We start from the raw sequence: 22,745 nt of genomic DNA on the forward strand, positions 1-22,745 counted from the left end.
TGAGCTGGGAGCAACATCTGTAAGGATGACACTCCGATCAGATTTACCAAGTTCTGTTGTTGTGTCAATGTGAGTGACGTTTCACGGTTCAAAGAAGTAAAACCAGCAGACAAGCAAACAGAAAGTGTGGAAAGGCTGCCTTAGTAATAATAGAACATTTACATTGGGAGGTGTTCAAACTTAAGGACATTGTAGAGATAAAAAAAAAAGCTACTGATGGAGAATAAGTTCAATCCAATCAGTCAGATGTGATGATTGCTGGATCACGGTTTCCAGGCACACAGCCCCTCCCCGTTCCACCCTTCCAGTGTCTGAGTGTTCTGGCCATGTAATGTGAGGTGGCAGAGAGCCCAGCAGTGCTGTAAATTATTTCTGACAGTAGGGTGGGGGACAAGAGGGAGAGACTTGCAGTCCCAAGAGACAGACGACAGGGAACGGTGCGGCGATATGGGAATCAATACCAGGAGAGAAAAGAAACTGTGGCCATATGACAGAGGAACGCATGTTTGCGAGTTTTTTGTCCACTGGATTTATGGCAAGATTCAAAATCTCACGTTTTATTCTGACTCTGGACCAGTAGCCTAGTTCCAGCATTTTCTCTTACAGTAATACTAAGCTATGGTCGCACTGAAATTCCATGTTTAAAACGAACTAAGCGACGCCGTATGTGTTTTAGTAATGCCGGACAGGGCCCTCTGCTCGCCTGGTTCCGACTTGACAAATGCACAAGCTGAGTGAAAACCTTCCAAGATTTAAAGCTATGTCAGCAGAGTCATGATTTAAAGCCAATCGCAGCATTTCTGCCATTTTTACTCTGAGCCAGTAAAGACGTCACGCACGCAGCAACGGTCCGCGCACGCCTCAGACAGTAGCGCCTTTTTTCTTGTTAGCTTGTGAGCACTTCATCAAAGTTGCTGAGTGTAAAAATACAACAGTAAGAAAATAAATAAATAAAGTTAAAATAAACAGTACGTTTAACTGGAAGGGGGTCCCATTGGCTAAAATTCCACTTGGGGCCTCAAACACCTCGGGGTTGGCCCTGCAGCTGCTGGAGATGAGTAGGTGGTGGGCCTTTTTGCTTGTTAATCATATCAGAAAGTTTAGTCGCATTGTGAGAGACTAGAGCAGGGGCGTGGGAGAGAGTAGCAGAGGGCTGTACATTCACTTGTTTTAGGATCCTGACTCTTAACACCCTCCTCCCCCCCAGTCCTCCCAAGCCCCCCCGTCATCCCCTCATGTTCTCCTCTGAGGCAAAGCAGCAGCAGCAGCGGCAGCAACGGGGGCACACGGGGCTGCTGCAGCAGCGATGCGTTGGGCTGTACTCGCTCAACCAACAGCAGATTTAGAACCGGATATTTCCACAGTCTACCTCAACGAATCATTTTCAACTATGGCTCCTTCTTCTCCCTTCCTTTTCCTTCTCTTTATCCTCCAACAGTCAATCAACAAACAAAAAGAAAAAACAAAAAAAACCTGAGCACAGCCCACCGCGGAAAGTGGTAGATCGCTCCCCGTCCTCCAGCCGGGAAATATCTGCAGCAGCAGCAGCAGCAGCAACAGTACTACCGCTGTAAGGTTGCTGTTACGCAGGCTGGATGCGATCGATAAACGCAACCCTCCTCCTCCTCCTCCTCCTCCTCCACCACCTTCCCCCTCCGCCCCCCAAACACCAAATAGCTGCTCGTCTTGCCATACCAAACGAGGGGGAAGCCCTTCCTCATCAATCTGGGCATTTCTTTACAAAGGAATCACTCACCCGATGTTGCCCAGCGCCTGCTCGAAAAGCTCCGTTTGCAGGATGTTCTGAGGTGCGGAGAAAGCCCCGTTGAAATGTGATAAAACCGAGCTACAGAACTGACGCAATGTCTCAAACTGCATTTTCCCCCTCCGTTTTCTTTATATCCTTCGGAAGGTGATCACCCTTTCCCCCCCCCCCCCCCCTCTCATCACCACTTCATCCCAAAGCCGACCCCCCCCACCACAGCCTTCTACCTCCACCTCCTCCTCTGCCTCCTTCTCCTCCTCCACGTTAACTCATCCGCTTTTTTTCTTCAGTGTTTTAGTTATTATCTCCCGGGGCGCGTGGAACGCAGAAAGACAGAGAAAAAAAACAACAAAAAACACCGATCAAGTTCCATAGCCTATTTCTCCTGCCGCTCCCGGTGGGAAAGTGTCCTTAAATGAGACGCAGTCGAGCTGGGGATCCTTCGGTCATAAATGGTTCAGGTCTCGAAAGAAATAAAGAGGTAGTTCCAATAATGCCGGTAAAAAAAAAAAAAGAAAAGAAAAGAAAGAAAGAAGGAAGACAGAAAGAAAAGAGAAAGCCGTCTGTTCTTTTCGCGGCGGTGAAAATCACATCTCGGTGTGCAGAGACAGGGGGGTAAAGGAGCGGCCAGAGTGGGGAAGAAGAGGCGGGCGGAGTAGCCTGTCCTACAGGGCAAGCGGCAGCGTCCCTTACCGGCGGTCGGATCAGCTGCTGTCTCGTATTCAACTCATATTTCCCGTAGCTTTGTGAAGAGCGGGGCTACATACACACGCGCGCGCTCGCGCACGCAAACACGAAGAGGTCCCACGAACACGCGAACCAGAAGTGACAGGCTATGCAGCTCTATCGTGCGCGCGGCAGAGGATAACTCAGTGCAACGCGGCAGGGCGATACTGTCGTCAGAGTTTTTATATATAGACTACCATATATGGCTCCATACCACCAGCTCTGCATCAGTAATGAAGTTGGGCTTTGTGTGAGGAGACGGTATGCACAAAAGTAGGGCTCTCCTGACATTTTTTTAATTTTTTTTTTAAGAAACTTAAATCAACGAACCCCACAGACTAAAATTTCTACATAGACATAATGTATTTCATGAGGTTAAAAGGGAATAGACACTTGAGTATGCCTGAAATTGTATAGAATCATCTTTTAAAAAATAATAATTCAAACTATGTAAATAAGTTCTGTTTACACACAAAGAGCATTTTTCTAAAAAATATATATATAGTTGTTGAAGCTAATTTAATTCACACACCATATGCACGCAGTCAGTGCGTTCATCATGGGAGTGGCTATCACAATGTTGTTGGAGAAAAGGGGAGGGTATTATGCAAAATCGACTTTTTGAACTTTATGTCATGTTATAATATTATTCCCTCATCAAACACACATCCAGAGTGTTGCTTTGATTCATTCATGAATGTTTCAGAAACCTCCAGACTAGCAGCAGCAGCAGTTAGCAAACACCTGGTGAAACTCTGGTCTGCTGAGCTCCTAAGAGTGATTGTAAGCAGCACCATTGTTGTGATGATGAACTGAAGGGGGCGTGTCGGAAAGCGTAGGAGCTTCTTAAAGTGACAGAGGTCAATTTCAAGGCTTTAAACATGGCTATGATGCAAAGTCAAATTTCTTTTAAGTTGTGTTTGACCTATACAGCATTTTCATAACAACTGAAGGTAACATACTTAACTTCTTTAAGTATTTAAAAAAATGTTGTTCTATCCAATGGTACCAGAGAGCAGCAACCAACCTTAAACCTAAAAGAATTAACATAGAATTTTAGCTACAATTATAACGGATGTGGTGGAGAAGACAACCAGAACAGCAAGCATGGAGGGACATATGCTAACCTTTGATGACAAAATCATTGGAATAACTAAAAGGAAAACAAAAATTCTATTTACAGTCCTAACAATTCAACTAATGCTTTTACATAGTCTGCCACATTGTTTATTATTGTATCGTCATCAAGAAAATCAAAGGTCAAAAACATAATTTGTTCAAAAACCAGAACCTTTGGAAACAACCTGTTTCCAAACAACCTGATGGCATCATTTTTTGCAGAGGTATTACACTCATTTTGGCTTTATTTCAATGAAAATATGTGTGACTCCTTGTGCGAATTACAACACGTTATTAGGAAATGCAGAGAAGAGAGTCTTAAAATGGTGACAGAGCTGAAATAAAACGACTAGAACAAGTTGGAATTGAGCTAAAACCAATAGTTGAAGGAAATCACCAAAAGCAAAATACTTAGAAGTTTTAGAAGCTTTAGTTTTGCTGAAGATAGAGATATCTTATCCTCAAACATTCAGCGATAATTTCAGCAGTTATTTATTTTTTAAAAAGCGTTCAGCCCCCCTTCACAGACAACTTCACAGTCAAATATAGCCAAATGATTCCTGTGCTCTACCACCTGCGTCTATGTTTCTGAGAACTTTAATTAAGCCTTCTAACCGTCTGAATGACTGCAGCTCGAGTTGGGCTACAAATCATCCCTCAAACTACGTGAACCCAGTTAAAGGTTTTGGAGTTTGTCATACTTTTATAGTGCAGGTGAGATGGATTTGACTTGTCTGGAAAATGTGCCACTATTTGACGATCGCTGTCATGAATTACACGACTGCAGATGTTGTGTTACTGTAGATTCCAAAATGACTTGCTTTTATTCAATCCTACCGTAACGCAACCCGTTACTGCACTTCTTTTAGAGGTTCAGATTTTCTATTATCTTATCTGTGCGGTCGCAGATCACAGTAAAACATATAAAATAAACATTTGATTTTTGTTCCATGAGAAGAAAGACAAAGACAAAGACACTCCTTATCTGATTAGTTTGGTTTAATGTACAAATGTAAGCTAAGCTAAGTTTTGTGATAATTTCTATCTTTTTGCACTGGATGTTGCCTTTGACTGGGCCAAGATTTTGAATTTCAAGAAGTCCTCCAGTGACTAGGTGAGGAATAATCGCCGTTTGAAGAGTCTCGGCCACGTTGTCGTGCTAAATCTGTGTGCTCATTTTAAATGACACCGCAGAGAACAGGACAAATTAGGGGACTTCCCAGGTTAGTTCTTCACATAAATAGTCTGTCAGAGTCTCTCCTCCCTTCTTTAGCAGAGCAGACCCCCTGAATTAATTTATATATTGTTTAAGATTAATGAAAGTGGGCTCCGATGCCTATGCAGTGGGAGTTCTATTTATGGAGCTTCTGCTATCCATCACCGGGCATTATCCTGTAAATTTTCAGACATCCAGCTTCCTGTTCCCTGCTAGTGCAAATGTAAGCAACATCGGTGCCAGGTTTTCTCACTGGAAACAGTTCCACTCCTGCAACCGTACTATCAATTAATATGCAGTGGCGAGGGTTTAGACCAAGTCGCGTTTAGCGGTCTGAGTCACTTCCTGCATCTCTCTCTCTCTGACTGATGCTTCACGTCTAGAGCAGCAAAAAAAAAAAATCAGAGAAAAAGGGAAGCCGGACAAAACGAAATTAGATCACCGAAGCAAAAACTATTCATGAAGAAAGACGAGACGACGAGAGATTGCTCGTAGATATTTCTGTGTGTATACAGATTCAAAATATAAGCTTCTCCTTAAAAAAAAAACAGTAGAAGCCCCTCAGTGGGCATAAATTTAACTACAGTACAGCACACAACAATCAAGAAAGGCAAAGCAGAATCCCAAGTGCAGCATGTTTGTGCTGTCAGCATCTGAGTGTTTTACTCATTCACTGAATGAGGCAAAAGGAACAACAATCTTCTACATTTTCCCTACCTGAGAATTGCTTTTTTTAAATTATTTTTTTATGTTCCCTTAATTCCAAAGCAATGACATTTTGCTTTGAAAAGTATGTTTAGGTTTAGGCCTAAACATATGGCCCTATGCCTAAACTGGCATAGGGCCATAACAAAAATAACTTCAAGTAAATAACACCAGTTCATTTCAAGCACAAAGAAAACACAATTGATTATTACCCCCCTTAATGTCCCAAAGCTCCATCCTGACTGAATCAGAGAGGCAATTATTTGTCTTGATATGCGCCGCTGAAGAGAGGATGAGTGGGTGGATGACTGTTGTAGAAATGCTGACTTAGAGCTGGATACAGACTATGTGCTTCTTTCTCCTTTGTAGGCATCAGGGACTCGGTGTACCAGCGGTTTTATGTGGGCTCTTGCTTGGCTTGTGAGGTTCAAATCACATCCCACATAGACCGACGCACACCCATGGAGATCAGCGCTAACGCTAAAAAGCTTGCCTTAGTAGAATCCTGCACTGCGACTTACAGTTCTGATCTCTCCAAAATTATTGGATATAAAAATCAATAAAGCATTAATATCCCAAACTTCACCATGCCATGGTCCCCCTAAACAACGTTAGCTTCTGGTTGGGGAAGCCCTTTGCAAAAAAAAACCCACAGACAATCCTACAAAATATGTAAAGAATTTTTTTTCCTCACTTATATTCACTATTTGATCATTATTACATTTCTTTAACATGCATGCTGCCTCGTGCTTTCTGAGGCCTTTGGATGATTCCCTCCATCTTCTTTTATTGTCAGAAACTTTTCCATTTCATGCTTGCTAGCTATAGCATTGCTAGCTAAAGCAGCAAAGCAGCTTGATAAATTTGACTGGCAGCCAATTAGGAAGATGAGCGTGCAAATAAATAACATTTTATCAACTTCCTAAAATAATGGCGTATATGTCACTTTTTTTGCCAAAACCCCTCTTTTTTTGCCTAAATATTTTTTGGCAATGTAAAGTGGGTGATTTATTTATTTTTTTATGTTTTTGCAAAACAAAATAAATAAATCAAGCACACAAGTCACTTGATGACTAGTGCCATTAAATTAGGAAAGTGATCATTTCAATAAATTATTTGAACCTCTGTTTTATGAAAATGATTGAAAAACACATTAGATTTAATGCTACAAAAAAGTATTAAAAACATACAGCAAAAAAACATATTTTAGAGTCGATATCTTTATTTTTGCTTCTTTTTTCCCTCATCTTCTCTCCAACATTCTGAAACCCTCCCTAGTGTCGCCCCATTCAGGCCCATGGGGCGACTGGCGTATGCCAGTTGCTTAAGTGGCTGGATTAGACAACATAAAGACCCTTTCAACTTCCATAGAGCATGAAATATCACAGAGCATACATAGCAAGTTTAAAAAAAAAAAAAAAATTAAAACAAAGAACTGACCTGTCTATAGGTGCATCACCGGACCCCGAGTACCTCAGCCCCGTTCCATTGTCAAGGGACGCCTGTCTGGGCAGGAGCCCGCCGTGAGGTCTGCTTCTGTCTGACGCTGGTGTCAAGTCCCCTGAGGCTCCCTGGTGGGCATACAGGGATGGGTGGTGTAGTTTGGCCTTTTTGCCCTGCGGCCCACCCTCAAACACGCCACGCACCTGACCGGGCTCCGAGTCGTAGAACCACGCTCCTGACTTAGTGAGGATTTCTTGTTGTTTTCGGCACAAGTTGCATACCCACATAACCTGTAAGCAAGAGAAGGGCCCATTTACAACTTCAAAACGACCAGGCAGAGATTTTCTTTTCTTTTTTTTATTTTAATTGTATGTTAGACTGTGATGATGTGAGTGCTTTGCAAAAGTATTGACACCATGTGAACTTTCACGTATTGTCTCGTTCAAACTACACAGCAGAATGTGTTTTTATCAGGGTTCTCTGTGACAGATCAAAGTGGCTCATTATTGTGAAGACGAAGAAAAGTAATACATGGTTTATTTTTTTGACAGTGAAAAATCAGTAGCTGTGGCGTGTGTGTTTATACATTTAGCCACTCATGAGTCAATAAGTGTACAACCACCTTCCTCTGCTATGACAGCTGCGAGTCTTCTGGGTTGTGCCCATTTTGTGCAATTTTCTTAATAAAAAAGCCAAACTCAGTCAGGTTGGATGGAGAGAGTCTCTGCAATTTTAAAGTTTTGTCAAAAAAAAAGGTTCTCCTCCAGATTTTAGTCTGGGTTTTTGACATTGCCATTTTAAACGCATGCATGTGCCTGCCCCTGTCTTGGTGAACTGTGAATAATTTTTGACCCAATTTCAGGTCTTCAGCACCATCTACAAGGTATTCGTCCAGTACTGTTGCGTAGTTAGCTCCATCCATCTTCCTTTTAACCTCAATCAGGCTCTCAGTCTGAAAAAACATATTCCAACAGCATGATGCTTTTTTTATTTATCATAGGAAAGGCGGCTGAGTACAAACAAATGTTCGTTGTAAACCATCCATCCTTTTCCTCTCACTTCAAAATGATGTGCTAATTTGTGTCGATCCGTCACAATGAAAGACTGCGGAGATTGTGTGGGGGAAAAAATCCACAGGAGAAAAACACTTTTGCAAGGCGCAATAATGTACGTTCAATACTGCAACATAACCGTATCACCAATCAAATCACTGCTGTAGGATGAAAATTACTTTTTAACCTCGCTTAAAAAAAAGTTGTTTTTTTTACCCTGGAGCAACGCAGTTTATATAAATCCACAGTTTATGTTGAAGAAATGAATAATGAAACATCTTACACATGCAGCAGCTCTTGGAATCTTTAGAAATGGAAGTACTGCAGTTTCAAATTGACTTCTTTTTTTGTCATAAACTCAAACACTGTGAGTCCATCCAGCACACACTCTCACACCGGTTAATGCTCTTATTTGTAAATAAATTTGCAACGGCACAACACTATTAAACTCATTTTTCCACATTCGATTGCGCCGAATTCAGGTTTTCCTGGACAGAGCTGCAGCATACCAAACAGCCAGTTGAGAGGAGGAAAAAGTTTAATGCAGCACCACAAACCTCGTCTTTCACTGTCGCGGCGCTGACTCGGTTCATTTCTGTTATTGGTACGAGCTGGCCCTGAATTGACCGATATGTTATTTCTATAGATTAACTGAACTCACTTAAACTACTATCATCTCTGCGCAGCTGCTCAAAAGGCTGATTTGTATCTGCTCCCTTTCACAAACTGAAGTAGATATTAACAAAAAAAAGAAAAAAAAAAAGAAGAAGATTGAAAAGAAAAAAACGAGGGAAGATAGCAGGGTACTTATGTGAGGCTTGGGATGCACCAATGCAAAACAAACAAAGACACATGCTTGATTGAATGATCTAAGAACAAAGGAACTGGTAAAATCACTCAAGATCCCAGAATTCATAGTATTTCACATCTGGGTGTGATGTAAACACATTGGTCGAAGGAACTCCAAGGATGTACAGAGAAGGGCCTATACATTTTCCTTTATCTGTAAGCACGGCGCTACGCTGCAGAATTGTCTGGATCTCACTGGCTGAGTGAAAGACCTCTCTACTTGGAAAAACATTGGATCTGAGCAAAAATCAGCTGCTGATGAAGAACTGAACCCAGATCTGAACCCAGATCGTCAAAGTATAAACAGTGCACCATTCCCCAGTCGACATACTGCTTCTGTGTTGACCCAAGAGAATGGACCTGGTACTGGAGTTGTCCGGGTCCATTCAGCTCCAGGAAGTCTACCAGAGACATTATCTCACAGAACAACAATACTCTTCCACAAAAAACAAGGGAGTTTTCTAGAGGATCTCTTTGCCTAAGTTGCTAAAGCTAGCTGCCGGAGCCTGCTAGCAGACCTAGCTCCTTTGCTTACTGCGACGCAAATTTTATCCGCCATATTGTTTGCTACATCTGACACATCGACCCTGAGTAGCATCTTGTCTGTTAGCTAGCATAACCTTGCTCACTCACACACATATCTACACATACACACGTTTGTGATGTTGCTGCATTGTTTTTGATAATAGTTTAGTTGACGGTTGCTAGTTCAGTGACAGTCAGAGTTTATAAACTGTGAAGCTGGGGTTCTGCTTTAATAGATTCTGCAGTGACATAAAGAGAGGTAGTTGGTGTTTGTGTATATGTATGCAGCACTTGCTGACTGAGAACGGCTCTGATTCTCTCCTTCCTCTATTCTTATATGATATTCCACCTGATCCCAGCTGGTACTTGTACAATAAAAGCCCTCATAGACTGAAAGTGGTTTGGCTATCGATTTCTGATAATCAGGTGGTGCCGCGACATGGGAATTTAATCACAAATTGCTCACTTTTATTTATAAATGCCCTTGGGCGCTTACTAGTAGCTATTGATAGCCAAGCAAGGCTATCATTTCCCAATAGAGGTATTGCAAGGTAGCTAATTACATGATCACACTTTTAGCGATAAACTTTTTTTAAAAACACTACACAACTTAGTTTTATTTATTATTTTAGTACCACATTTCCTTTCAAAGAACTTTACAAGACAAACTGATCCGATTTACTGCATACAAGACATGCAAAGTCAAATCACTGCAACTATGCAAGCAGATTTAAATTGGTTGTAATATATTCCAGTGTGATTGCCATTATAAACTGCAGTCATATTCAGTCTATAATGCTAAATGTTAAGAAATGATCTTGCTAAGGAAGTCCAGTCAACTGAAACTGTAATTCACTCGTAATTTCTTCATCGTTTTTTCAAGCTTTTGGAATTGCTGGAATATGGAGGTCATGAGTGACAGAAGGTCAATATTCTTAAATCCAGTGCTAGGACTACGCTACCTTCATACTTTTAGTTTTGCTAAACACACACAATTGAGCGAGGTTACATTTGTGTTTTCAGGCCCAACACTGCTGCCATGCTCCGGTTCAAGAATGGGCCAGAAACAAAACCAGCAGCAGTCCACAGAGAAACAGTAAAACACTTATAAGCCTGAAGAGCTACTGACCAAGACCACTTGAAATAATTGCAAAAACAGCAAAATATAAAGAACAAAGCAAAAATGTAAATCTTTTTTTATGCAATTTTTTCAGATATTTGAACATGCTGAACAAAAAAAGACTCATGACAAACTGTTACGCCCCCAAGGTCTAGGAGTATGACTCTCGCTTGGGGTGTGAGAGGTCCTGGGTTCATATCCCGGACGAGCCCCCACTTATGTTACGCCCTCAAGGGCATAACTTAAGTTTTATAAACCTCTTCCTGCTAGCTGCCCCATTGGAGGAATGATTTCAGGAGCCTTTTATATGGTGAAGGTGAGCCTCATCAGCGTCTGATTGGCTTGACAATCCTCTGCTGGTCCAATGGAGCAGCAGCTCTCCTGCAGCCTCCAGGCAGCCAATCAGGAAGGTGTGCTCTCACAGCTGAACCTGCATAACAAAAAGGAGCCTGCACAGCCTCAAGAGACCAGGGGCCGTAAGACAAACATTTTAGCCTTAAATTCTACATTTTTGTGGAGGGGGTTTGCTGTTGTTTTTCTGTAAATTGGATTGCATAAGTAGATAAGTAAATTTAATTAGCGGAATAGAGGAAAATAATAAAATGTGAAATATATATATATAAAAAATTCCCTTCTCACCCACCGCGGGTGGTTCTTATCCTCTGAGCTCGGGTCCTCTACCAGAGGCCTGGGAGCTTGAGGGTTCTGCGCAGTATCTTGGCTGTGCCATGGACTGCACATTTCACATATATATATATACATATATATATATATATATATATATATATATATATGTATATATATATATATATTGAGCTACATCACAATTTCAATAAAACAAACATGTTCTCAACATGCAGCTTGCATGCTACTGTCTGATTCTGACACAGACGACATTTATGACCAGCTATCAGTGTTACAGATGTGCTGTAACTCTGCTGACACACAATGGAAGCAGGGAGGCTATAAATTGCACTTCATGTATCCCGGGGGAACGCGTCCAGTAAGACAGTGACTGCCTCGTTTAAGTGGGGTTATACAAAGAACTCTGAAGTGAACCGTATGTCTTCGGTTGAGACCCGAGAACCACCGAGGTACGCGCACTTCTTTCTCGGGACATCCGACGAAGCGGCAACATAACGGCATAACGGGATCCCTGTAAAATTTTCATTGGTTTTCATCTTCTGAAAATCGGGTAAACAGAACTGGAAGAAACAGACTTGGTGACACATGCTGCAGTTACCAGACAAAATATATATATTTCAATCCCACTCGTACCTTACGTCAAAATAATCCAACATAAACCCATTGTTGAATCCATCAGAGCTAGTCTACCTCTGTTCAGCAGTATGACGTTATGCAGATGTCTGCATTATAATATCAGTGTGTGCTGTACTGCAATCACAAGGACTGCTCAGATGGAATATTTGTTAGCTTATTATATTTCAAGCATCATGCATTCACGCCCTGGCTGTCAGTGATATTTCCGGCCACTAGCATAAACTCTGACTGCCCTTCATGTCAACATTCTATATGAATTTTTTTTAATTTTTTTTACCCAGATCCTAAACTAGGAATATTGTTATGATGGAAAAGTGGTGAAGAAAATATGGGCTAGAGGCAACTGCTATTCTTGTCACAACATTCAAAAATATGATCTTGATCACTTTTTACTATCTGGTGAAGAAAAAAAAAAGTATGACAACATTTTTGTTGTATCAAATATCAAACCATTGACCTACATGAAAATAATGATTCACATGTTTAGTTACATCAAAACAAGTCATTGTATCAAAACAACAAAAAACATGAAAAATTGACTATTAAACATGTTTAATTGTATGAAAACTAGGGTTTCCCCCAGTGTATTATAAGCCTGGCAGGCCACCAGGTTTTACTTGTTCCCCCATCAGGCTAAGCATTGCTTTTTTATAAAAAAAAAATGTTCATGTTTGCATTTTTTAAAACTTTATAGTTGGTGTTCAGATATTAATCTTCCAATCTTTCAATAACACATAATTACCAAGTGATACTTTCAAATTTCCTGCCAACTTTAAGCATCGTTTAACTCTAAAACACGACGGGCCGCTGGATGAGTGACTGCCCAACGCCCAACCACCGGGCTTAGCAAGTTATCAGGGGAAACCTTGGAAAACAATTTTAAAAAAACATGAATTGACTATTAAACATGTTTAATTATATGGAAACAATAAAAAACATGAAAAATTGACAACTATCAACATGCTTGGTCAGATAAGAGCCGAAAAGCAGAAGAGTCACGTCAACTATTACATTTGGTTTTCTTTTCCAGTGGATTTTCTTATTTTATTTGAAGCAACCACAGTTAAAAATATGGTTTAAAATGGAATTGCACGTCATAATGCTAAATAAATTAAACTATGTCACCAATTGTGGCTTTAAAATTTAGAATGAAACAGATTCTAAACGGTACGTCCTGTTCGATGTACCATTAAAATTGGGAACAGCTGAGACAGATTATCTGCCTCCTAAACTGAAAGACGACGCAAAACGCAGACACGAGGCCAGGTGGGGATAAAATCCAGACACAGGTGGAGCTCACACAGAACGGTGAATTATGAGAGTTCATGTTCGCAGCAAAACCTCACCACAGATTCATACGCTGTGAAATAAAGCAGCCGTAACACACTTGAGTTGTGTATACATTCTCTGAAGACATTCTGCTCTGGATTCTCCCAAGACACACACACACACACACACACACACACTTCCCATCCGTCTCGAGGATGATGGCTGTGGTTTGTAGACAGGCCCCATTTCTCAGTGTGATCCTGTTAATTTCATTGTTATTATAACAGCACTTTAAAAAAAAAAAAAAAGAAAGAAAGAAAGAAAGAAAGATTTTTTTTTGATTTTTAACACCACATTTATTTTTCAATAAAAATACATTTTGACAGCATTTAGTTCATTCTTTCATGCAAACATTGAATTGAAAACTAGCTTTCTATCAAACACAGAACATATGACATTATTAAAACACCACAAAGAGAAAAATTCCATTAAGTTATTCATCAATGAAAAGAACATAAATTCTGCTTTTACTCTATGTTTTACCATCAGAATAAACATCCTATCGACATTTTCCCCCAAAACACCATTTAGTTTATTTCTTCTACTAATATAAATGGAAAATTTTGCCTGTCCAATAAGAAAATTTAACAAATTCCACTTACTAGATTCCTTTTTTGTATAGCCTGCACCGAATATAAACGCTACTTCAGACCAATAGACACCACATTTTTTAAAAACATCTTCTAACAAGAAAAACAATGGTGAAAGTCTTTTACACTCAAGAAACATGTGAAAAATAGTTTCTACTTCTTCACAAAAAGGACATAATTCATTTAAATCTTTTCTAAATTTAACTATAAAACTTTTAAGACTTACAGCACCGTGCAAAATCCTCCACTGAAGGTCGCTTACCCTCTTACTCAAAGGGGGCTTATAAAAAACTCTCCATATTTGTTTCTGATTATCCCCGACTTTAAACCTGTCTCTCCAAACAGTATCAGTTCTTCCACTTAATTGTTTCTTATTCAATCCTTGAACAACCAGTTTATACAAACATTTTCCAATCAACATACAAAAAACAAAATCTTTTTGAGCGATCAAGAGATGGCCCGTCAATTCTGAGAAATCAATGTTCAGTCCCATTTCTGGAAACGGATCCGTAGAATCAGGGAGTTCTTCTCCATTACAAAAGTCCACCAGCATCTGCTTTTCATCCAAAGTCAATTTTCCAAGCCAGAGATCTAAAATAGTCCTCATGACTCGAATCGATTTCAATCCAAGCAAAGAAGCCGTCGCTTCTGTGTTTTGAAATCCTGGTCCAGCCGTCTCCACAATGTGTTTTAATTTCAGAATTTTTTTCCGCAGCAGTCTTCTGGACAATCCGACTCTATCTTCTAACGCCAAACGTGCTTCGAAAATTAAAGGTTCCTCTAGAAGCCAAAACAAAGATACAGTTGGTTCCAGTCTTTTCCACTCAAAAATCGTCCACGCTCTAAACAAACTTTTATAAAACATTGGCATTTCATACAACAATAACATTTTACAATTTAACAAAAACAAAGAAACATCTAAACCAAGACCTCCTACTCTTTTCAAAATAATACTTGTTATTGGCTTCCACAAAATATCCTCCTCCCTCCCCATGAGATATTTCTGAATAAACTGTAACCTGAACGCAGCAGTTCTGCTCTCTAGATGGACCAATCCTTGTCCACCCTCCTCTTTAGGTAAGAACAGCACAGCCTGGGAAACCCAATGTTTGTCATCCCAAAAAAACTCAATCATACAAGATTGAATTTTAGTTAGTAATCCAACAGGTGGCTCCAAACATGCTAACTTGTGCCACAATAAAGAAGCAATTAAATTATTTATAATGAGCACTCTCCCTCTATAAGACATCTGCGGTAGCAACCATCTCCATTTCGCTAACCTACCCTCCACTTTCTCCATCACTCCCTCCCAGTTCTTTTTTTCTGTGTCCTCATCTCCCAAATATACCCCAAGATATTTCAAACCCCCTCTTTTCCATTTTAAACCTCCTGGAAGTTGAGGAAGCCCACTAAACCAGCTTCCTATAGCCAGAGCTTCACTTTTAGCCCAGTTGACACGAGCAGCTGACAATTTACAAAATAACTCGACAATTCTACCTAAATTATTCACTTCTTCTTGATTTTTAACAATAATAATGACATCATCAGCATACGCTGATAAAGTGAAAGACACATTACAACTTGGAAAAACCAGTCCCTCAATATTTGCCCTGATTTTCTTTAACAGTGGTTCAATAGACAGAGCATATAACATTGCAGACAAAGAACAACCTTGTCGAACACCTCTTGTGACTCTAAAAGGTTTACATAAACAACCATTAATTTTCAGTACACTCTCAATGTTCTCATATAGAACCATAATCTTGGCAATAAAACTAGAGTCGAGACCAAACCTTTCCAACACCCTCCACAGGTACCGGTGCTCGACTCTGTCAAAAGCCTTTTCCTGGTCCAAAGAAACTAAACCAGCGTTACATCCCAATGATCTGGAGACGTCCAAAACATCTCTAATAAGAGAAATATTATCAATCATCGACCTGCCAGGGACACAGTAGGTTTGCGTTTGATGAACAACCTGCTCCATCACCTTTTTCAGTCTGTTTGCCAGCACCTTTGACAACAGTTTATAGTCTGTACACAACAGTGAAACAGGTCGCCAGTTCTTAATCTCCTGGAGATCACCTTGTGAGAACTGCTCTCCTGCAGCTCTGTGGTAGAAATCCTTCAGCAAAACTTTCCTCAAAAACCTCCAAGAGGTCAACGCAGAGGTCAGACCAGAACGCTCTGTAAAATTCACTGGGAAGTCCATCGATGCCAGGTGCTTTCCCACCTTCCATACTTTGCAAAGCAGCATGAATCTCCTCCAAAGTCATGGGCTCTCCCAGCTCCTTGGCAAAATCCACAGAGACTCTTGGAAGATCACTGCAGAAGTTGTTGAAACTGTCTTCATCCTCGCTGTATTCAGAGCTGTATAGATCTGCATAGAAATCCGCTGCTCTCCGCCTGATGTCACTGTCTGCAGTCAAAAGAACATCCGTAGTTGATTTCAAACCATGCATAAACTTGCTCTGTCCTTGCTTCTTTTCCAAAGAGAAGAAAAACTTTGTCGGCGCGTCCATTAAAGCAACTTTCTGAAATCGGCATCGAACCAGCGCTCCCTGTGTTCTTGAGCCCAGCAAATCAGCTAAAGCAGCTTTTTTCGACTTGAGGTTCTCAAACTGACCTCGATCTCCTGTGGATTGTGCAGAAGTCTGCAACTCCACTATTTCAATCTCCAGATCTCTAATAGACTTGGTTAAACTAGATGAAACATTGACAGTGTACTGTTGACAAAGTTCTTTAATTTCAATTTTCCCCCGATCCCACCACTGCCCTAAAGATGCAAAATCCTCTTTTCTAGTTTTGTGCATCCTCCAGAATGCAATAAACGTTTCTTTAAAATTAGTACCCAATAACAAAGCAGTGTTAAAATGCCAATAAGCAGATTTATGTTTGATATTTGCAATAAACGCACTACAAGAAACCAAAGCATGATCTGAAAAACTTACAGGATGGATACTACAGTTTTGAAAAATTCCAAAATTATGTCTAAAACTATATATTCTATCCAACCTAGCCGCAGAAAAAGAATTATCTGTGTTTCTAGCCCATGTATATTGTATTTTATGAGTGTGCATTTCTCTCCATATATCAACCAATGAAAATAAATCAATCAAATGTTTTAAGAATGTTGTCGAAGCTGGATGAGGTTCAAAATGATTCCTATCTAACTGATCATTTTCTGTACAGTTAAAATCTCCACCCAAAAAAAGAAAATCATCCGTGTCACACTTACACAAAACATCTTCAAGTTCATGCAACAAACCAATCCTCCCTACTCTTGTATTGGGAGCATAAATATTTACAAACACGATATTAAAACACTCATATTTTGCTTTCACCACCATTAATCTACCCTTGATTACTTCCTCAAACTGATAAGATACAGGTAGAAAATTTTTCGAAAACAGAATTGCAACTCCCCCACTGGCCTGGTTTAAATGACTCAAAATCATTTCTCCTCCCCAGTCCCTCCTCCAATCTATTTCATTTAAACAATCACTGTGTGTTTCTTGTACCATTAACACATTTATATGTTTTAAATTCATTAATTCAAACACACTGATTCTCTTCTTCGCATCTCTGGCTCCATTCAGATTTAAAGTAGAAACTCTGAAGTGGCTCATTATCAGAGATGGGAGAAAAAACACTAAAAGAAAAAACAGACATTTAAACTTCAAACTCATCGTTGTTGTTGAATTCTTGCTTAAGTTTTCCGATCAATTTTTTTAACCGGTAAACTTCTTTATCATTGTATCCCCCTTTTCTTTTATTGTTCAACTGAGATCTCACATGCATGAAAAAAAGTTTCTTGTCAGGAAAAAAATCTTCTACTTTCACATTTTTCATATTCTTAGTAACTTTTAAAAAATGTTTTATATTTATCACACCATAACCTTTCCTTTGTTGACTTTGAACAATGGATTTGCAAGATGAGGCCAAACTATCTTCAGTACAAACTTCATCTTCACCTTCCTCTTCTTCATCTATATTACTTTCTGACTCTAGAACTTTTCCAGAACATTCTAATTCCGTATCTCTTTCATCATTTTCCGTTTGAGAACCAATAATACTTTCAGACAATTTCCTTTTTTGAGAGAATTCCAAGACATCTTCCTCTGGTGTCTGACTGCAGCCCTCATCCTCCATTTCCTCAGTATCTGTTTCCCCCTGAAGAGACTTTAGTAAACTCTGACTCTGTCCTTCCTCACTGTTACCTTCCTGCCTTTCCTGTGAATCGTCCACCGTTTGACTTTTCAGGATTTGTTCTCCGTCCTCTAACGCACACATCTCTTGTACTTCTCTTTCCCTGTGATCATTTTCTTCAGGCGTTTGCCCTTCCGTTTCTACTGTCACTGCACTCCTTGAGTCTAAAACCTCAGCTTGATCTGTCAATTTTTCACTTTCTTTATTTTGAGTTTGCGCTGAATTATCAGGAGGGAGATTTTTTCCAGGACACACCCGAACCAAGTGACCAACTTCCCCGCAACCAAAACACACCAATGTGCCCGAGTTTACATAAATGGCATAATCAAACTCGTCCACTCGCACATTAAGAACTAAGTTAAGTTCTTCATTCTTTTTATTCAGGATCATGAGGACCTGTCTTCTGTGCGAAACAACGTGCTTCAGCTGCGGTGATTTACAACCCGAAGGCATTTTCCTAATCGGGGAAACAATTTTCCCATGTCGCGACAGCTCTCTCACCAACAATTCGTCACTGATAAACGGCGGTATGTTCGCAATCGTGACTTTTTTCGCTGGAGTACTCAATGGGGAAACGGACAAAAACACATCGTTCACAACAATGCCTTTTTCGATCACTTTGTTTGCCTTCTCCACGCTGTCAACAAAAATGACCACCGCGCTGTTCATCCGAGCAGCAGATTTAATGCTGCTACAACCTACAGTTTCTCCCACCGCCAAACTACATTCCTCCACCGTCATAGTAGGACTATTGGGTATTATCTTCAAACCATGTTGCCTCGTTAGTTTTGTCAAGTCCATTTCCGGCATTTTGCGCCAAAAGGGCAAAATGCCGGTATGACACACAGAAAAATAACCAAAAACACGTAATCTAACTCCACAACCACAATATTTAAAGAACAATATCCAAAAACCCCCCAATAAAGACAGGGAAAACAAAGTTAGAAAATTCTCAATCTCTCAGCCCACTCACCACACGCCCCTCCACCAACTCCCAGCATGCAGTGCGAAAGAAAGAAAAAGCCAAGTTCATTCTACATGCTGTGAGCAGCGGAGGGGGGAGGGATGTATTCTGTTTAATGCGCAAGACGATGTTTACTGAGGCAGTGAAATAAGAGAAACAAACACCAGAACCCTGAGATCAATAAATAATTTCCCTTCTAATGGTTTCTCATCAGATCCAGCGATGGTTTTAGGGACACTAGCAAAAAAGAAACAACAGCAAAACAAAAGAAAACGGCTTCTAAAAATACATTTGCGCTTATAAAGCTGCCCAAAGCAAGAATGGAGGTCATTCATTATTGAGAGCCATGCTATATAGAAGGTAATAAAACATCATCATCTAATATAATGTCCCATATACAGCCCCGTCTTACACACAATATGTCAGCTTTAGATTTTAAGGGGAGAAAAAAAAACTAAACATTTTACAGTAATTATCCTTATCTGTCTCATGCTACAGCTTTCTGCCACGTACTCTCTGTGTCCCATTCAAAAGAATGGAAATGTAACCATTCACGCCTATGGAGGCTGGATTTTGCAGCATGTATGAGAACAATGAGCTCTCTCTTGTGGCCATCAAACTGCACTACAGCCTTATTTAACCCAGGATTTAGAATGAATCAGCAGGAAGCTTTCAGCCGTATCAGCACGCTGAATGAAATGCAGAGCTCAAAGTTAAATCAGCTGCTCCTCCGAATGGCGTGCATTTACTCTAGTCTCTGGTACATACAATCAAATCCATCTGAGAAGCACGTTTCTATGTGTAAAAAAAAAAAAAAAAAAAAGAGGCTAAAATTAGGAGAGAGGTAAGCATTGGGCGGGATGCATTACTCATAGAGCAGTAAACGGCGTGTCATAGGTATCGTATTGCATTACCGTCACTCTCCTTTACCTGAACTGAGCCACACAGTGAACACTCATTGTTCTGCGAGTGGAGCGTTCCTCCAAACATCGGCATCTGGACCGAGTCCAGCTCCAGAACACACCCGCCAACAGACAGACATCCTGACCAACACACACCCGAGCAAATTGCTGCCCCAGCTGGGTGGGTGGGTGGCTGGGAGAGGGAAGCGGGGCGGGGGGTACACAAGCATGATGGGCTGCAGTGACAGGCATTTCAATCAGCCAGTGAGGCAATGGATGAAACTGCAATTCTACAAATCATTTCAAGTGACAGAGTACCCATGCATTGGCAAACAAAAAACAAAAAAAACATCATGCAACACTTTGATCTCCCACTTAAAAAAAAAAACATGAATTCTCTTATATATACATATATATATATATATATATATATATATAATGACTTGAAATGAAAGAAGAAAAAGTGTGAAGAACATTTGAAGGAAATGACAGGAAATGCTTGCTTTCACATGCCACCGACACAGCCTGCACGTGGTGAATTACATTTTAATGAGCTTCTAATTTTAGGGAGTCCGTTTGTAATAATAATAGACTTGATGAATATTTATGTTCCTTGTTTGAAGTTCAGCAATACAGAGGAGGGGAGGGAGGAAAAAAAACCCGGAGATAGTATTGTATAAATCCGGCGAAATGGCTGTCTGTCAGACCCGCACATCTTCAGCCGCTCTATGACCTAAATAAACCGAACATTTTTTTTTATTATTATTATTTTGACTGACGACGCCTGCTCTCTGACATAACATACACACACACACACACACACACACACTCACAGTGGGTGGTTTCTGAAAACCACTTTACATATTGGTGAGAGGGGATAGAGGTTACATTTTAATGCATGTTTTGGTTTTTTACTTCGAGAAAAAAAAAAGGAAAAAAAAAAACAACAGCAGAAATGATCTGCATTACAAATGATGGCAGAAAACGCGACGTTCATTCATCTTACCCATTGTGCCGCCGATCCCTGAGCAGAAACACCGCGGTCTGCAAGTCCTTACGGTGTGAGTGAGTCCGCAGCCTCCCGCAGCCTCCCGCTCCCAAAGAGAAGAAACTGCTCCGACCTTCAGCACCGCGGACAGCTCCTGCCGCCTCCTTTTCTTTTTTTTTTTGTCTTCTCCGCCCCCTCCTCCCCCCCTTACTGAAGGTTAAACTCAAATCGACCCAGTTCGATTAGACAAAAGCACCTATAGTTCTAAATGTAGTGTGTTAACGAAAAAAAAACGAAAAATTTACAAATAAAAATTTTTTAAAAATACATCCGAGCCGGTAGGTCCGATCAGAAAACGTAGAGTGCGCCGTTCTCGGTGCTGCTGGAAGCCCCCAAACCAGCCGAGGCTTCGCGGCGTCGGCGGTCCGTGTCTCCGCTCGCGCGCTCCAACGGACAGACGCGGAAACGCGCGCGCTTAGCGGCGGAACACACCGTCTGCCGCTCCGTCCGTTTTTCCACAGAAACACTTTGCGTAATTGCAAACTCAGTTTGTATGTCGGTTTTTTTGTTGTTGTCGTTGTTTCCCCCCACCCCCGCGCAACAAATCATGATTGACCGACCGTCGCTGCTTTCATTGGCCGCTTCGCGTCATGCTGCCAGTTATCTACAGGTAGCCAGCGGATCCAAACTTGTGGAGGAAACTTTGGCAGATACAAAAAAAATCCTGCAATTATTAAGTTTTATGTTTCTTAAATGAGAAGTTATATAAGGGGTTTCCGGTTTAAGGCCAGCACGTGCCGATGGTGGCTTCTTCACATGATTTTAAGTTGCACCCGACTAGATATAAAATTATGACCACTGACAGGTAAAGTGTCATGCAACAGTTTCATCTCCTTAACCAACTAATAACCTAATGTATGCATCCTCTTTCCATCCCCAACGCACAGGGGATGGAAAGAGGATGCATATACTAGGTTAGAGCAGTTTGTCCTAGAAGTTGTTGTGTTAAAAGCAGAAAACATGGGAAACATAAGAATTTGTAAATTATCCAGCCAATACAGGCTGACGTTTTGCTAAATTCCTCCAAACTGAAGCGTCTGTGTTTGTGTTCCTGGTCTGCAAAGCTCACCGTCTATCAAAACGAATCCAAGGAGGGAACAGTGACGACCTGCCTAGAGGGAGCGGTGCACCGATTGCAGTTTTATGGCCAACTTCGGATATTTAAAAAGGCTTACTTGCTGATTCCGATTTTGGTCTGAAAAGTTTCTAAATACAGTGACAACATTGGTAAATCAGCAACAGTGTTTTGTTGTTAATGTCTGTCTCATTTCTGAATGCCCACTGCTGTCTCCCAACAGCAGCACAGATTTTAAGGGACGTAGGGATTGTTCTCATCTCACCTCCTAGTAACTGGTATTGTGTTAATACTGATACTTTGTTTTATTAAAAAGAAACAAAATGAGTATGACTGTATTATGACTCCTACTAGAAAATACAAGTTCTGAATCTTTTTCCATGTTGTTGTTACATTAATACTCTAACCATGTGTAACTGCCCACCAATCCAAAAATATCAACAAATGTAGGTCACTATCTATTTCTATTTCCAAGTTAACATCAATACTTCTTTTTCCAAGCAAATAAACAAACACCAAATCCACAGACCATACATCTATCCATCCATAAATTATCTCCCACTTAATCTGGGTTTGGTTTACAGGGCCAACAGCCTAAGCAGAGAAGAGCAGACTTCCCTCTCTCTAGCTGTTTGGGTCAGCTCCTCTCGAATCCCAAGGTGTTCCCAAGTCAGCTGAGAGACACGGTCCCTCCAGCGTGGCCTGGGTCTTCCTCTGGGGCTCATCCCGGTGGGACGTGCCCAGAACACCTCACCAGGGAGGCGTCTAAACAAGATGCCCAAGTCTCCTCAACTGGCTCCCCTCGATGTGGAGAAGCAGCAGCTCTACTC

At 40.8% G+C, this 22,745-nt stretch overlaps 1 protein-coding gene across 14 annotated transcripts in view; it reads right to left on the minus strand.

Moving 5' to 3' along the window:
- Window positions 1-22,745, minus strand: part of rims2a (regulating synaptic membrane exocytosis 2a) — a 172,278-nt gene that overhangs the window by 112,818 nt on the left and 36,715 nt on the right. For 10 of the 14 annotated variants that reach the window (XM_028017528.1, XM_028017535.1, XM_028017533.1 and 7 more), the window contains one exon: window positions 6,972-7,264. In XM_028017528.1, the coding sequence (XP_027873329.1) occupies window positions 6,972-7,264 (293 nt within the window). Of the gene's footprint in view, window positions 1-1,756; window positions 1,917-6,971; window positions 7,265-22,745 lie in introns of those variants that run through there. The other 4 variants (XM_028017538.1, XM_028017540.1, XM_028017537.1 and 1 more) reach the window with 1 other exon arrangement.

The sequence above is a fragment of the Xiphophorus couchianus genome, chromosome 5 (assembly GCF_001444195.1).
Source record: "Xiphophorus couchianus chromosome 5, X_couchianus-1.0, whole genome shotgun sequence".
Classification (NCBI taxonomy): Eukaryota; Metazoa; Chordata; class Actinopteri; order Cyprinodontiformes; family Poeciliidae; genus Xiphophorus; species Xiphophorus couchianus.